The sequence below is a fragment of the Neodiprion virginianus genome, chromosome 3, assembly GCF_021901495.1.
Source record: "Neodiprion virginianus isolate iyNeoVirg1 chromosome 3, iyNeoVirg1.1, whole genome shotgun sequence".
NCBI lineage: Eukaryota > Metazoa > Arthropoda > Insecta > Hymenoptera > Diprionidae > Neodiprion > Neodiprion virginianus.
Window position 1 is genome coordinate 4820252 of NC_060879.1, and position 17507 is coordinate 4837758.

General features: G+C 33.2%; 3 protein-coding genes across 8 annotated transcripts in view; 1 reads left to right on the forward strand and 2 right to left on the reverse strand.

The window, feature by feature from the left end:
- Nucleotides 1–3538: 3538 nt before the first annotated feature.
- On the reverse strand, nt 3539–5863 carry LOC124300225 (THAP domain-containing protein 2-like). Of its 2 annotated transcripts, none has more exons than XM_046754051.1 (4): nt 5735–5863; nt 5351–5593; nt 5013–5234; nt 3539–4922 (listed from the first exon to the last, which is right to left on the reverse strand). In XM_046754051.1, exons 2-4 carry the CDS (start codon nt 5501–5503, stop codon nt 4593–4595), a joined length of 705 nt encoding a protein of 234 aa, XP_046610007.1. In that variant the 5' UTR covers nt 5504–5593; nt 5735–5863; the 3' UTR covers nt 3539–4592. The 2 variants fall into 2 exon arrangements, with proteins under 2 accessions (XP_046610007.1, XP_046610008.1); XM_046754052.1 differs by having other exon boundaries at nt 5687–5744.
- Nucleotides 5864–6336: 473 nt separating this feature from the next.
- On the forward strand, nt 6337–9468 carry LOC124300226 (H/ACA ribonucleoprotein complex subunit 2-like protein). Its single transcript, XM_046754053.1, has 3 exons — nt 6337–6632; nt 6821–6893; nt 7189–9468. Exons 1-3 carry the CDS (start codon nt 6449–6451, stop codon nt 7418–7420), a joined length of 489 nt encoding a protein of 162 aa, XP_046610009.1. The 5' UTR covers nt 6337–6448; the 3' UTR covers nt 7421–9468.
- Nucleotides 9469–12804: 3336 nt separating this feature from the next.
- The window catches only part of LOC124300216 (rho-related BTB domain-containing protein 1), a 28695-nt gene continuing 23992 nt past the window's right edge, over nt 12805–17507 (reverse strand). For all 5 annotated transcript variants that reach the window (XM_046754037.1, XM_046754033.1, XM_046754035.1 and 2 more), the window contains 3 exons: nt 17213–17455; nt 16887–17035; nt 12805–16115 (listed from right to left, as the gene is read on the reverse strand). In XM_046754037.1, coding sequence (XP_046609993.1) covers nt 15911–16115; nt 16887–17035; nt 17213–17455 — 597 coding nt within the window. In that variant the 3' untranslated portion in view covers nt 12805–15910. The remainder of the gene's footprint in view (nt 16116–16886; nt 17036–17212; nt 17456–17507) is intronic.

The following is a 17507-nucleotide window of genomic DNA, read 5'->3' on the forward strand; positions in this document are numbered from 1 at the left end:
TGTTCGTTAATCTAGGCAAGGAGTTCTTGACACGTTACATATGTCGACTAAAAAAGTATCCCTAAATGATAAGTACGATTCAAAACTTATATCCCAAACTTACGTTCAAATTCCATTACGGAACAGTATCATCTGCGAAGAGTAATTTCTTGTTTTCATCGACTCTTTGACTCAATGATATGAATATCTAAAATCATTCGTTCATGCGGGATAGTAATGGTATGTATGTACATGCGCCTGCAGACGAATCGTTACCATCGGTTTCTATGTATCATGCAAAATTCAAATGTAATTCAAAATCTCTCGAATCTACAGCGTTAGTTTTTTATTAATTTGAAATCTGAGTGAAACTGAATCAATCGTAATAACTATTCAGACATTGTCGGTACAAAATATTTTTGTAATCATGTAACGAGACTTTTCTGCACATTGCAAAGCTTGAAAATTTCTGCATATTCTTTCTCGATGAAATCTTCATGAGTTTTCAATCGACGAGCAAGCCAATATTGCAATAATTCTACAGACAGCCATACGTGATTATAATAGTTACTTTTATTAGGTACGAAGGAACCAATTACCTCTGCTCAAACTATGCAACGCTATTATGTCGAAATGCGCTCGAGGCTTGCTAGTGCGTTAAATCTGCTTCCGCAATACTAATGTATACCGATATGTTTGAATTGACTTGTTTTTAAACGTGTTCCGCAGAGATTATCACTACACAATTATTGCTAAATTTATCACATGTGTATCGTTAATGTTGTCGAGAATAATTACTAAACAATATATTATATTATACAGTAAAACAAGAAAATCAATTAAACCCGTACCGTAAGATGTACTTAAAAAAATGAATAAACGAATAAAAAAAAAAAACATAGCGTGTAACAATTTATGAATTGCATTAGAATTATACATATTATACATACATAAATTATACACATTACGTATATATATATATATATATATATATATATATATATATACATATTGTATTTATCAATTTAGGTATTGTAAAGTCATGTAATGTGAGAACTGTAAATAAATATTAATACAGCTTATGCATAATTTTTTTTTCTTTTTTATTTCGTTTATTCGCCAGAAATCAGTTGCGATTAGTAATTATGAATATATATACATATATATATAAAGTTACGTTCGATTTTGTGTATACGGTAGAGAGTATGTATTTATTTTTTATTTAATAATTTTTTCATTCCCATTTTTAGATGCAAATTGATAAGCTTCGGACGTAATTGGATCGGAAATAATTTAGTTCATCGTTAGCTCGAATCTTTTTAATTAAATGAATAATTCGAGAGCATTTTAGCCATTTTAGCGGTAAACGGATTCAAATATTTCAAAATAGTTCAGCCGAGTACCGTCATTTAGGGCGCCACCATCGCAAACAACGAAAAAAACAATCGCGCATTTGTCGCATTTCGATTGAAAATCTCGAGAGCTGCTTCATTTGTATTCAGTGGAACAGTTTAAATTTCTTTGTGAATATTAATTCGTGAATATTAAATTCGTGGGCAACGAATTCAAATTCAGGTAAAGACTACCTCGCATCGCATACATAGCGCATTTGTAGCTTTTCGATCGAAAATCTCGAGAAGTAATCCACTTGTATTCAGTGGAACAGTTTACATTTCTTCGTGAATAAACTACATACACTTATTTGAGCGTAGCGAAATTCATGGGAAGCGAATTCAAATTCAGGAAAATACAATCGCGCATCGTGTATATCGTGAGTTTGTAGCTTTTCGATCGAAAACCTCGAGAACGATTCCATTTTTATTTAGTAGAACAGGTACACTTATTTCAGCGGCAGCGGAATTCGTGGGAAAGGAATTCAAATTGTTTGATAGTAGTTCAACAGAACGCCGCCATTTCGAGCGCCACCGTCGCAAGCGAGGAAAAGAGACAATCGTGTATCACGCGATCACAGCATTAGTAGTGGTTGAGTCGGATTCAAACGTGGTTCGAGATGCTGCGGAGCAGGAAATTCTTCATCTGCGCCAGAATTACCTACTCAAAACATTATCGAACATACAGTTTCTAGTGAATTATCGAATTAACAATAAGAAACAAATCACAATTCAGCCGGTGAAAGGTTTATTTCAACTACAGCGAGCAACGTGTCGTGATTATAGAAATGTTCGTCGCAAGCTCGAATAAACAAAAGAACTGCGGTTCTCGGAACGATTCAGATTCCAATTATTGTTTTGATTCTATGTTTTTTCCGTCGCGAGCAGCATTAAAGTGATTGATTCTTGCTGTGAACTGTGTTTTGTTTGTGTTTGTTGTTGATCAACGAACGGATCGTCGCGTTCTTTTAACCTTCGGAAACAAAGTTTGTGCGTCGCGTACGTTTCTTCGAGCTCACTGAATAATTCGATCCCTGCAGTTACGTTTTATTAATTATACCTAATGTGAACAGTGAAAAAATTCTACTTAAACTTGACCATATTTTTATCAACACTGTGTTAGATAATGCAATCGAAGAAAAGTTCTATCCCCTTCAATTTTTCCATCATGCACGAAAAATACGGCATTTCTGCTAACAGTGACTGTACATCAGAATAATCTTCGTGGATTGAGTAAGTAATCCGTTCTTTGTTTTAGTATTTTGGTTAAATTATTTACAATGAAATTTAGATGATTCAATGCCGTCAGAGATATTAAAAATTACTTACATTGTCGGCTCTCGAAAAAATTTGCTTAGCGTCTAGATTGTCCGCGCTTTTTTACGAAATCAAGTTAACAGTTAGATTCAAATCAAGAAAATTCAGTTTCAATAAAAAAATATTGTTCTTTTTACAGTGTGATGTGTAAAATATTTCGTATGTGAATCGGCAGCAGCCGGTGAAAAGTGATTCCAGTGATCAGCATAGCAGTCAGCTTCACTCAAGTGAAAACAAGAGTCTTCAGTATCAAAATTGGTGAGTTAGACAAACCATATTTGCTGTCTATCTATTCCTCAATCTTTCTCTCCGGTAGCGTGGTGGTAATGTTACACTCATACGATGAATTGTATAATTATTTTTATTGTCAATTTGAATTCTTTCCTCAATATTTGCCATGAATATTTACGATTATGCAGCTGCTGTCGAGTCTATACTCAACTTAATCGTATTTAATTTGAGAAAATGCTATCCTGTTATTTGAGATTTTTCACACCTGTTTTCTCATTGCATATATTTCTAAATGATTAATGCTCAACAGCAGAAAATTTGAAGCCATTGTGAACAATATAACATTTGATACTTGAAGTATAATTAAATTCATTACGAATTCATGAGTAGCTGGATTGATAGGATGTCTACTAACCCGTTTTCTTCCTACAGTTAAACCCAGAAACGTAAGTTACTCGTGCCTCAAAACTACAGACCACGGTGTGATTGATATAGGATCGAATGAGTGTGTTGGTGAGAATGGAAATAGGGTAGATATAGGTGAATAGGTAGGATAAGTGGATTGATTCAGGGTTCTTACTGATCTAGGAAAATCAATGGCATAAATAATTTCACAATAATTATACACAAAACGATTTATTATATTCATATTTGAACAAACGGGATTGGAATACCTATTTTACATTTTAATGCTATGCCTTATTCAAATGTAAAATGCAAGTCTGACGATTAACTTGGTGTTACTAAAGTATCACAAAATGTATTCCCTGATTTGGATTGTTTCTTGTAACAATTTTTAACAACCCTGGATTAAGCCGAGTATTGTTTGAATGCGTGTTTATTCGTTTAGCTCTTGCGATTATTTATCAATATCCGTTCGTTGAATGCAGGAAAGAATACCGGACAAAGTTTGGTAGTCAAAACGCGATCGGTGTGCAGGTTTAGTCTAAGTCGGTACAGCGAATTTTCGTTCCACAGCGTCAAACAAACATCGACCAGTTTTCAACTTTATCAATATTCATAAATATACTTCTAACGTGATGTATATTAAAACAATTTCTGCTATTAAAAACCGATAAAACACATGTCGCAAGCAAATAGATCTAGATCGGTGATTGTTTGACTGAGCAAACGCTTCTTCTTGTTTCTGTGTTTACGTGGGGCACAGTGACGAGGGATGCTGCGCTCGAAGACGTCGCGACGAAGAGGAACATCGACCACCACGCTACCGCTTTGCTTTATTTTCTCTTCCTTTCTTTATATTTTACTTTCTCCTCTCTCCGTTATTCAATTGATTATGAATTTAATCGTATTCAGTTGATTATAAATCGAACCTTGTTGGCAGTTCTGATGAGCAATTAAGATACAATTTTTTTTTCACTGCTTAGCTGATACGATTAAAATCAATCATTTCTTCACCTACATTGATCACGAGTTCTTGACAACTCACATTAGGCACTAATAATACTTTGATTTTTAGTCAGCGCAGTACCGTCTTCTAATTGTACGAACTGTTTTCTGGCTTGCATACCAAATACCGTTGTGTACTTGTTATATTCTGCATTTTAGTGTCTTGGATTTTATTCAAATCCAATACTCAGGCGGATTCAATTACGCGTAAAGTGTTAAAGTGACTAATTCAACATTTCTGAAAATTTTTCGAACTTTGTAAGACTAAAATTTAAACTTGGGCAAAACACACTCGAGAATCTCTTGGGCGCAAATTTTTCGCTCTTCCATCCGACGTTTCAATTTCCTATTGACACGTTCGGAATTCCTTAGCCTTTGCCTCAGTTCCAGAATTTCTCGTTGTTGTTTGATCAATCTTTCCTTCATGTTTCTTAGATAAAACGCACTCATCGTTAATGCTCTCTTTGCACTTTTGTCCATCACCGCATTTTCCTCTTCTTCAGATGACACTGTTGGTACTTCATTTTTAATCGCATTAACATTTTCGTTGGCAATGAAATGCGTCCTGATATCGTTAGTGCTGTTAACGTTGTTCTAGAAAATAACAGCGTTTCTAATTTCAAGTAAAACTAATAGGAAACTGATAGAAACGTAAATTGTGATTGGATTGTGCTCAATGTTTACCTCACAATGTTCTGTCGCTGCTGATTGTTCAGCCATTGAGTGTGGCACGGGTAGATTTTGTTTCGAACTACCAGGTATTAATTCCAAACCATTCTTGTTTAACTCGTTGCGAGCGTTCACCCTTTTGGAACGAAGAGGAAACATTGTTGGCACAGCGTTATGTCTTAATTTCCGTTTTCCGTCTACCCTCGGTTTCTCCCACATAAATGGAGGAAAATGAACCTGCGATTACTTAATATTACGAATCCACTTTTCAATTGCATGTGTAATGTACTGAGGGTTTGAAAGAAATTAGGTAAAAATTCTTAGGAACAGTGAATATCTTTGAACTATCGAACCTCGCAGATGCAGGATGTGCGATTCGGTATCCAATTTTTTCTATCAATCATTTTGGCCCATTCTAATCGTCTCGCTAGGTTCGTTGGAAACGATTTCATCGAATATCCCTTGGCACTAGAATTGTGGCATCCCGGTACGCTGCAGCCGGGCATTTTGGATTTGATTTTCAGCTTGACAGTCCGTCGTTGTCAGAGTCAAGCGTTTAGGTTTGTTTATTATTTATCCGTAGGTTAAACGATTACCTAAAAATAGAAAGGGAGCAATGAAACCTAGCCTAATCTAATCTTACTACACATCTTGTATGGGAAACTGGTGTATAAATTTATTTACGGTACCATTTTAGAGATTGGTGTTTCTGTACTCTTTATTAATTATATACATACCACGTGTTCTTAAGTCGATTTTTATCAGTCGACAATAACAAATCAGTGCCAAGTGTCAACTATTCTTGGGCATGAAATAAAGATGTAATGGGAGAAACGCCATTTAGCCATCATGTTTTCAACTAGAGCAAAATTTTTCATGTACATAATGGTGTCAACGATATCGGGAAAAAAAAATATCCATCTTACCGATTGAGAAATCAAATTTTTCAACACTTCGGGGAAAAATTTTTTATCTTACAGACTGAAAAAATCAAATTTTTCAGCAGATTGCGTTGACAGTTTGGCGGGGACGAATCATTTTTACAGCCTTCTATTTCACCCAGGTTTAAAATACAGATCCACGATTTATCGCACCGGTTGTATCTATCGATGAAAACTGTTTTTGAGGCTCCGTTTCTGGCATTGAAAATCCATTTGAAAATAACAAATGATGAACAATAATTGTACGGTAAATTATTCATTTTCGTATCGTGATCGGAAAAAAACATCTCTACCTTACCGACCAAAAGAATTCAATGTGTCAACAGATGTCGCTAAGCCTCGAGTGTTTCGCGTAGAGGAATGACTTCTATGTGTTCGTTCGAATATGCTTCGAACCCTGTTCTAAAATACAGACCCACGTGTTCTTCAACGGCTTTTGCCTAGATCGGTGGAAACTGTTTTTGAGGTTGTGTTTTCGGCGTTGAAAATTAATTCCGTTGCGAATAAAAAATGACGAAGAAAGAAAAAGTCGTGATAAAAATCGAACACGATGATACGTTGGATGGAGCCGACGGCGACACGTCGATCGTAAAAGGAAGTAGCTACGAAGAGAAATTGAACAACGTTAGCATCATAGCTAACCCCATGGCGTCGAAAAAGTTGACCAAGAAAATTTACAAGCTAATAAAAAAAGGTAGAATATCGATCGATTAGAGTAATAAAATTCTGTGACATCCGTCAATTTGAATCTCCCTCGAATTCCTTGTTCGTTTTATTAACTTGCAATTCATCGAATGGTATTTACAGTTTACAATATCGGCGCTAGCTTTCTTCTGAAAAATTTCCATTAATTACTTTGCCATTTCTCTTCTTCATTCGCAGCATCGAAGCACAAAACATTTTTGCGCAACGGACTCAACGACGTTCAGAAACACATCAGAAAAGGAGAAACTGGGTAAAGATAATTCAGTAGCGTACATAATTCGACGTAACAGGGCTCATTTTCTTTCCTAACTTCACTTTTTCATCTTACTGTTAACGGAATACGTTGCAGTAGAACAGGTTTTTTAACATTATTCTGCTTTTCTATTTGAAGTTAGAACTTGATGCTCGAATACAGTAGATTACCGATCTGCAAATGAAAATTGTCCGTTATATCTGGTCCATTTGTCCAATGCAAAACTTGAAATTCGTTGTTTTCGCCAAGAAATTCCTCGTGTTTGCTTATCTCTCGTTGTTTGTTTTGGCAGGCTGGTCGTTTTTGCTGGTGACGTAACTCCGATAGAAATAATGTGTCACTTACCTGCCGTTTGCGAGGACAAAGACATTCCGTATTGTTACACACCTAGTCGGCAAGATATCGGAGTAGCGATGGGCGTCAAACGTGGTAGTCTAATGGTTCTGATCAAAGAAAATCCCGAGTACAAAGAACTTTACGACGAGGTGAAAAAGGAAATGGTGAAATTGGCATTGCCGTTGTAAATAATTTCGTTTCACAATTCTATTATTCCAAGTTTGAAGTACGTTGTAAGTCGTCTATTAATATGGGGATATTTTTTTATTCGTAAACGAAATCGGATGCCGAATGAATTTGTTGAGAGTATTTTTTTTTCTCTCCTTTTGTTCTGCAAATTATGAAAAGCATAGAATAAAATAATGTGCAGGCTGATGGCTTGGACAAAAATCAGTAAATAACAAGAAAAAAAAAAAAACATGAATAAATAAAAACGAAAATATTACTTCGAATGATGTTTTTATTACGAAATTTTCTACTCCTACATTTCTATACCTTAAATTATGTATGCAGTATGAGTACATTTTACACGTATGCATGATTAGTTCACAATCTTACCCATCGGGTTTTTCGTATTCTTTATTCTCTAAATTAAATCTTACGTACGGAGTCTCGTTTCAATAATTTTTCTCATGCGATTCTTATTTGCTTTTCAATTATTATTAATCGAATCAGCAGCCAAGAAGTTGAAACATTTGATTTTTATTTTTCTCATTAGCTAATTGGCTGGCTGTTGATTATTATTACAGTACGATAGTTTACCTCTTTTCTTGGAACGAAATTGAATACAAGTTTAACGAAATAGGCGGGTAATTGTTATTATTATTACTATTATTATTGTTATTTGGTATTGTTAAACCAGTTTCATATACGTAATTATATCGTACGAGAGCACCATATGTCAACGATGATTATATCCGAAGTCCTCTCATCATGTTTTAAGAGAAATAAAACCTAAGAGCATACATTTTCAAGTTTATTTAACGCGATCGCGATATTAAATAGTAACAACGATAATGGTTGTAGAAAAAATTCAGTAGACTGTAATCACGTGATCTGGGTACTGATTTGTGTAAAAATTAGATTGTCACCTTTGGTGATGATTATTCAATTGATAAAAGAAGCGCCCAATCATCCGATGATGTATTTTTTTCTTTCTCGTTTCAATCGAAATGCGTAGTTATAATCCTAGTAAGATGGCAAAAGTATAATATATCTAATTCGATATATCGTTGGATTGAGAATGAGTTTGGAGGAAGCTCGACGAGATCAGACCTCGGCAAGACTGTCTTGCTTATTACAGAATAATTATCATTGTTATTTATTAGTTATGATATAATAGCAGTGTATATATGTATATTTATAGTCTAGTATTCAATGAACATTGGTAAAAAATATACACACATATGTATTGTGTATATATATATATATATATATATATATATATATTAGAGTGAGCCAAAGAAACTTACCTGTCGAATCTATGGTCTTAAAAGGACCTATTTACTGAGAAAAATATTCTTCCGTTTGGAAAAATTTTTAGCCCAATTTTAAAAGGTGTCGCTGGCCATTTGAAATTTCCCATTTAAATAACACACATATAATTTTTTTTCATTATAAATGTTGTAACTTTTGATCCGTTTGAGATAAAAAAATTTTCAAGGCATATTGCAAGGCATGAAATTTTCTAAGAAGAGTCCATGGAGTTGATTTCTTAGACTCCAAATTCGTATAATTACGGGCGATGAAAGTCGAAGAAAAGCGGAAATATGCGGTATAGCGTTAATACAAAATTATAATCGAACTTTAACGAAAAATGAAGAACGAAAACAATTTATTTTACAAGTGGTGCAATTAAATCGGCAGCAATACCGTAATTGTAACAAACAAAGTTTTATCAACAATTCAAAAGAATGTTAATGTTTAAAAGTGCAATAAAAAATAAATAAATGATTTAACACTCTACTCCTTTGACGAATCTAGTTTATAAACAACATCTTTCACACACCTTATTTCATTTTAGTCAAAGTTTTTTCATTTAGTATGGATATTTTCAATGGTAGAGCCTTAAAGCTGCATACTTCCGCTTTTCTTCGACTTTCACGGTCCGTAAGTATGCGAATTTTTGAGTCTAGAAAATCAACTCTGGGTTTTTTTTCAGAGAATTTAATACCCTACAAGAATATGTCTTGAAATTTTTTTTATCTCAAACGGTTCAAAAGTTATACCATTTTAAGTAAAAAAAAAACAAATTTTTTGCGTGTTATTTAAATGGGAAATTTCAAATGGCCAGCGACACTTTTTAAAATTGAGCTAAAAATGTTTCCAAACGGGAGAATTTTTTTCTCAGTAAATTGGTCCCTTTAAGACCATACATTCGATAAGTTAGCCTTTTTGGCTCACCCTAATATATATATATATGTATGCTTATACATGCTTGGGATAAAAGTGAGAGAGAGATTGATTTTTTTTTACTTATTCTTCTTTTCAATACATTGACATGAAAATTGACTCAACTTTTTAAAACCGGGACGTACTTCTGGGTATCGATTAATTACTACACTTATCACTTTGTTAGAGGAATAAAGAAAAAAAAACGAATCAGAAACAATTATTTCTTTACTCCAATCGCCCGCTCGGTTTAATCCTTTTTATACGGTACTATGACATAAAGACTGTTTACACGCACAGTGAACTGGAAGTAAAATTATATCGTTATAGCAATTATATCACGCTTTCACATAAAATTATCCACGTTGTTTATGTGCAGTATAAAAATTATATTTTATAATCAATAGTCGCAAATTGGTGTCCGACGTAAGAAGGAAAGAGAAAGATTAAAGATTATTTTACACGGGAGTGAAGTACACGTTACACTGCTCAAGTTATTGCTTTTACTTCGTTTCTATCCGTTCCATCTATATAAAAATTCCACGTATAATTAGCGATATGACCAACGATGATAAAATCCTTTTCATTGATTCGCAAGTCGATGCAATAATTTTTCCAATACACATTACAAAGCTTCTTGTCTCCTCTTACTTATACTACCTCTCATTTCTTTCTTATCAACATTACAACGTACAGTTTCGCGTCGTCGATATTATTTTAAACATGAATTCCATCGCGTCGTTATCCATTTAACGATGAATTTATCATCCCATTTGATATTCCTAAAATCATATACCTGACGCGTAGCGGACATAAAATATCGATGTTACCAAATCGAATTATTAAAAGTTTCATCCACGGTTCGATTCAAAGAAATACATCTACGTTTTATCGTTATGATTGCAAAAACATACAACGGTCGTCAAAACTTGAAGAAATGTGTTTTATGTAAGTACCGTATCATTGCATAATCTTGTTGGTGGGTTTGTTTTTTTTTTCTTTTTTTTTTTTGTTTTTATTCTTTTTTTGTTTCACTTAATTCACTTTAGTTGGATAAAAGTTAGCGAATGATTAATTATCGTATTACACACACGTGCTTGTGGTTTTTTTTTAAATTTTTTTTTGTTTTTTTTTTTTTCGTTTCACCTGACCGTTCGTTTTATATATTTGTATAATATCGTAAATCCTTTCACACGTAAATCTATCTAACGTACTTGAATCATACATATTACATCTATTTTATAATGTAACATGTATTATAATAGACGATATCTTATGTGGCAATATTTTACACTTACGTCTTAAATTATATTATACGAATAATGAGTATTATTAGGTATCGGGAATGGTCTTTTAATTAAAAAAATTTGATCTTCACGTTTAAAGTTACAATTTAGTTATTTTTATTTTTATTTTTTTTTTCTCCTGATTTTCACCTCTTCTTTTGCTCATTGTTTTTTTTCGCTCGCAAGTTTTTTTTTTTTTTTTATTTATTCATTTATAATTCGTTTACGCGCATACTGTACACACATACGATAATCATTGCTCCGTCATATAAAAAATATCTACACTTGAAGCATTGTTATTGTATTGTAAATGTATAATTTATACGTTAGAACTACGAGTAAAATGTTTATTTTTTTTTTTTATTTTATATGTCGTATATGCGTGTAGATAAGTTGATGTTTTTTATTTAATTTGTTTTTATTTTTTGTTCTTCTGGTTTGATTAGCTTCGTCGGAATCGCTTTGTTTTTTTTTTGCCGGATTTCTTATTCCGTTCGTTTTTTTTTTTTTTTTTTTTGCACTCTTGACAAACGATCGGCTTTCGCGGATTTCGGACAATATGAGATTGTTTCGCAATGTTCGTCTAGTTGTATCATTTATACGTATATAATTATATCTCAATTATGGAAAGTGAATTGACAAGCGATCGATTTTAACGATTTGTCGGTGACAGATAAAAGTAAAGAAAAGAAAAAAAAAAAAGACAAAACTCCGCATCTATTCCGTACTTGTTTTTTGTTTATTTTTTTTTCGTCCCAGGTTCGATCCAAATTATAATTGATATTAAGCGCGTCAAGAGAGATATGCTTACATGTTTTACTTTCAATTCAATTTGAAAAAAATTTTTTCTCCTCTTCTAAGTACAAATACATATTTTTATTTATTTTTTTCTGAATCGTACAAACGCGTTTCGTATTATTACGTGTAATATTGTCTGTACGTTGCATATAATGCGAATTAAAAAAAAAAACATATATATATATATATATATATATATATATATATATATATATGTATTCAGAAACACAAAATGCGTGCAACAACCTTTTTGAATATTTCCGGTTCGGGTGTTATGAATTTTTTTTTCACGAATTGACGACGTTGCTTTTTTATTTTCCCTGAAGAGTAAAAATTATCCGCAGAAACAATACTCGTATGCTATCCGGATATCGTTGTGCCAATAATTTTGAAGAAATTAGCAGCGAATTACGCCAGGCGTGATGTTGTCAATATTTGATAATAATTATAATATCGGGGTGTATTGCATTGAGATTCGAACGAGCGTTTTATAGAAGCGTGAATCAGCGTTACACAAATGATCCGTAAAGTTTGAACAGTCGTACGCGAATAAAATTTAAAAAAAATGAAGCAAATGAAATTTTTTATTTATAAAAAAAAAAAAGAATTTCTCTACCTGATCGTTACTCTTCATATACAATCTTTATATATATTTTATATTATAAGATATATAATATAATTGTATAATATTTGTGAACGATTAATTCGGATCTTTTTTTTCTCTTATCTTGCAGCGTTTTCTTCGAATATGAAAAAAAAAGAAACAAAATGCACATTGTTTTTTTTTTTTTTTTTTTGACTGCGTAATAGGTATAATTTTAAATTACTTTTTTTTTCAATCTGAGATTTTTGTACTATTTGATTTGAAATTTTCGTGTGGTAGGTATTAGCTATTATTATCATTAATTTTATTGATTTTATTAAAATTATTATTATTATTATTGTTATTATTATTATTATTATTGTTATTAGAAAAATTGTTGCCTGTTAAAATCTTGCGTCTATATTAAATACGTAATACGTTACAGTTTTATAATTATATGTATAAATAATTCACGCGAGTTGAATGTGGCAAATTATTATTCTGATTCACCCTCAAGTTTATGATTGCTGCATTTCAATCACGTGCATTATTTTTATTGTAATAATTATTATTTTTCTCGATTATTTGTTCTATATTCTTTTTTTTTTTTTTTATTTGTATTTTCATCAACGTCTCGTTACGTTCTATAATTTCGGGGTAAAAATTGTTTTCATTATACGTATATATTGTATATTGATTATGTATTAGACGCGAGGTCTAAATTTATTTCGTCATTCGTGCAGTGCGATAGCTGTGAATTTTCTTTTTTTTCTTATTCGTCCTGCATTATTTTTTTATCGCGTTTGTCTAATTTTCGACATTGGATTGATTTTTGCCGATTCGAATGTTTGTTGGTAAATTGCTGTGTTTACGCACGTTTCATACGTACAATTATACGTATGAATATGTGTTACACATGCAACGTGCACGATCGATATACATAATAATATAATACATATTCATTCTAGGTGTTTTAAATTTGTCTATACCACAAGTTCGTACTTAAATGTATATAATAATATTATTAGCGATTGAGCGAATTTCATTCAAAATTTCTTTCACATTCACTTTTCATTCTCTTCCGGGTTTCTTTTTTTTTTTTTTTTTTTTTTTAACTCTCGTCCTTCTCCGTACATGATATTCGGATATGAAAATTCCCGTATGTAACGTTTAATATTATGCTATGAATATTAACCAATTGGATATTATTGTACGATTAAAAATATCAAATTTCTATCAATCGCAATAATAATAATAATAATAATAATAACAATAATAACAACAACAACAACAACAACAACAATAATAATTATTGTAGTAGTAATAATAATGATAATTACGATCATTACAACAACCGTAAGACGCTAATATTAATGATAACAATAATATAATAATGAATTAGCAAAGTGAGCAAATACAAATTGCGTCCCCAGCTACTTTCTCTCTCTCTCTCTCTCGCTCTCTCTCTTTCTCTCTCTCTAGAACTATTCTTCGTTCCTTTTTGTTCTCTCACTCCGATATGCTCAGTTAATTATTCTTACGATAATTTTACCCATATGATTAAAATGCGCTCATATGTATTATGTATTATATAATTATTACAACGGTGCTGTGTATCAATAGTACAACATACATTACACGCGATGTATAAATATGCATTTATTATACCGCTTAATTACATAATACTTGCTTTCGAGATGCCTGGTTTTTTTTTTTTGTTTTGTTTTTTCGTTTTTTCAATACGCCGATTCAAAGGATGTCGTGGTTTCGAAAAATAAATTCGTATCGAATTCAGGCCACGTATAATTAATTGCTTAACCATTATCCCAAAATTTTTTTCTAATTTTTAATATTTTTTTTTTCTCTTCGCTTTTTGTGTTTCCATTCTGTGAAGCAAAAGTTTGCAGAAATTTTGATTAATGGTTTATGCGATTTTATTATGTAAAAAGTGCAGTGAGAAGTTGAGACGATCTAACCGAATTTCATTGAAACATTATGTATATTATACATACACTAATGACGATATGTATTAAAATCGGAAAGTAGCGAAATAGTTGAAACAGTATATTGGGTGAATTTGATAATGCTTTAATTTTTGTGTATAGAAAGAAATTCATACGGTATTTGTGCCGACGGTTAAATTATATTTTTCATAATTTTTTTTCACCGTCAAATACTTGTCGAATACTTTTTCCTTACGTGTATACGTACAATATGTGTATTCATATAATCAGCTATAATATACAGCGATCATCAACGAGTTGAACTCACTTGGCCAGAGCCGGTGGCAGTTTTTGGAAATAATAAAAAAAAAAAAAAACACCGTTGCGATGTTTTTGGTTTGCAATAAAAACAAATAAAGAGAGAAAAATTGTATGAAATTTATCACGGATAATCTCACGATTAAACGCAATGGGAGAAAATTAGTTAAAACATGTGTTACTTTGCGTTTTTTTTTGTTTTATTCTGCGTTTTCAAATCGAATGAATCGCATGCTGCGCTGGGATAATTTCATGCTCATAATTTTACTCCCTTCTTATTTCTATTATTATTTTAAGATTGAATGCAAATAATCGCAAAGTCAAAGATATATTGCTTGAATATTGGCATAAAACGCGAGAGTGGTTAACGTATATGTCATGGATATTATACCTGGATTTATTTCACGTGTCCTATTATAGATCTAATTTACTGTACATACAATGTTTGTTCATACATACGTGTGATAATCATTTTTTTCATTTCTCTCATTTGATGTAGATGAACGATAGTAGAACAAGTATATAAGGTGATCGATGGAAGTAGAAAGGCACTGAAAACTACGAACCACTCTCGCATTTCTATTTCAATATTCTTTCGAATAGACGATGGACTAGGTTATAACACTCGGTTAAATGACCGACTGTACTTTAACTTAAATTGAAAATAGATTCGTAATGACACACAAATTCGGATGAAATAAGGTCAAGTAATACCTGTAATCTTTTATGAAATTAATATGAATGATCCACGAAACTATCACAATTGATTCGGTAAATCACGCGAAAATCGAAGTTGCAATCCGTTTGCGAAATAATTAGAAATCGTCAGAATGAATATGTCGAGTTATTTTATATAACGCGATCATGTTTTCCGTACACAAAGTACCTGTTACTTGTGACGGTAGAGTGAGTCTGCGAATGCGCATGCGCGAAGTACTGAAAATACCGACTTCAAGTTGCGCGCATGCGCTGTCGCGAAGAAATCTGACATTACGCGACCCTAACCTCGATAAGAATCAGAGGAGAAGTGAGACCTTACAGATCTTAGAGGTGAAAAATTGGCTGCAATAAAAAGCTGATTCTTCGTGGAATAAATTTTGTGTGAATTTTCAATTGGAAAATAACGTCGCGATCACCTTCGACAGTCTATAATTATATTATTGTTATCTTCGTGATGATAATTATAATAAAGAACGTTATTACACTTTATTTGTGTGTGTGTGTGTGTGTTGCTTTAGTATCGTCTTAAGTATGAATCTGTAGGAGTATCAAAATGGTAAAAATAGTGCATATGAATGCCATCAGCACTGGTAGAATCAGAATAAATCTGACCGAGCGGCTCGTGCCGCTTGACTCTTGTCATACAGGTTCGCCCGATTCAGTCGAAGCGTCAAATAGCGGGCGATCCGCCGGTGTTTCGCTCGCCGCCGTCTCGCGTCTGGCTTTATTAGAACCGCTGAAACACAGGCAACCCGATTGATTCCTGTTACGTTTCAACGTCGGCTTGTTCTCCTTGTCGTGCTCGGCCAGACACTTTTGATAGTAGTCGTAGTCCTTCAAGTACCTGCGAAAAAGAGGCAAGAATATCTGGTTGTTTTGTCCATTTTCCTCATTTTCATCGAATCGAATCAAACCGACAGTCGCATACTCAAATGTGAGAAATATATAGGGTAGACTTCCACAGGCTATAATTCGATTCTAATCTATAAACACTATCTGGCATCAATTCAACACTATATAATGACGTTCCAACACCACCCGATGTCAATGTGACGCTATCAGATACCAATTGACAATTTTTAATGACGACAATGTAATTTTAGCGTCCGATGTCTCTGTAACATTATATGATGTCATTGTGACATATTAGATGTCAATTGGCAATGAACGATGTCAACGCAATTTCAGTATCTATAACGTCACTCCTACACTATCCGATGCTGATGCGACACATTCGATGCCAATCGACACTAAACGACGTCAATATAATTGTCGTATCTGGTGTCAGTGTACTGTTATTTGATGTCAATGCGACGCCGCTATATGTCTATACAATTATCGTGTCTGATGTCATTGTGACATTATTCGATGTCATTGTGACATTATTCGATGTCAATGTGACACTATTACATGTCGATACAATTTTAGTATCTGACGTCACTCTTACACTTTGCGATGTCCAATGATACCGTATAATTTCAAATGCCGCTATCTGAAGTCAGTTGACACTATACGATGTCAATTTAATACTATCCAATGCGAATCTGACAGTATCTGTAATAGTCTTAACTGGCCAATGTCTTGTAGAGTACATTTAATTCAAGTTTCGTTTTACCATACTGGCGGCCAACGATGTTCGTTCAAGTATTCCTGGTTCTCAGGGTGAAGGAGACGCACGCTTCTCGGTGACATTTTACACAGTTTGTTGTAGTTGACGCAGAGATGATTCATGCACCAGTCGGCTAGCTGGTCGGCATTGTGGAGCTGTAATTGTTTCGATCGTGTCGAGATTTTTCATTACCGTATCGTAATTGGCGATAAGTATTTTGAATTCGTTTCAAGTGACGCGAGGTAGCTAATCGACTATAAAGAATTACTATTTTTTCAATACCACAAATGTGTAGATTTCCTTTTTCGTCGCAATATCGTACCGATACTTACTTTGCAAGGTTCGAGTAACCTCAGACAATTTTCTACAGCTTCGTTGCCGTCGTTTTGCGATAGCCGATCGAGATCCTCGATCACTCGATTCTCAACCAAATTCACCAGTCTAGGTAGACAGAGGCGATTTGCTAGTTCCAAAAGATTTAGACATCTGGCCGATGATATTGCCGGTACTTCGTCCGTGTAGAAATAACAGAGAAGCTTGTGAAACGTGTATTCTCTCACTCCCGGGAAAACAATCTGCGCAGAAAAAAAGTAAATTCCATTATCAATGTCACTTGATGTTTTCTTC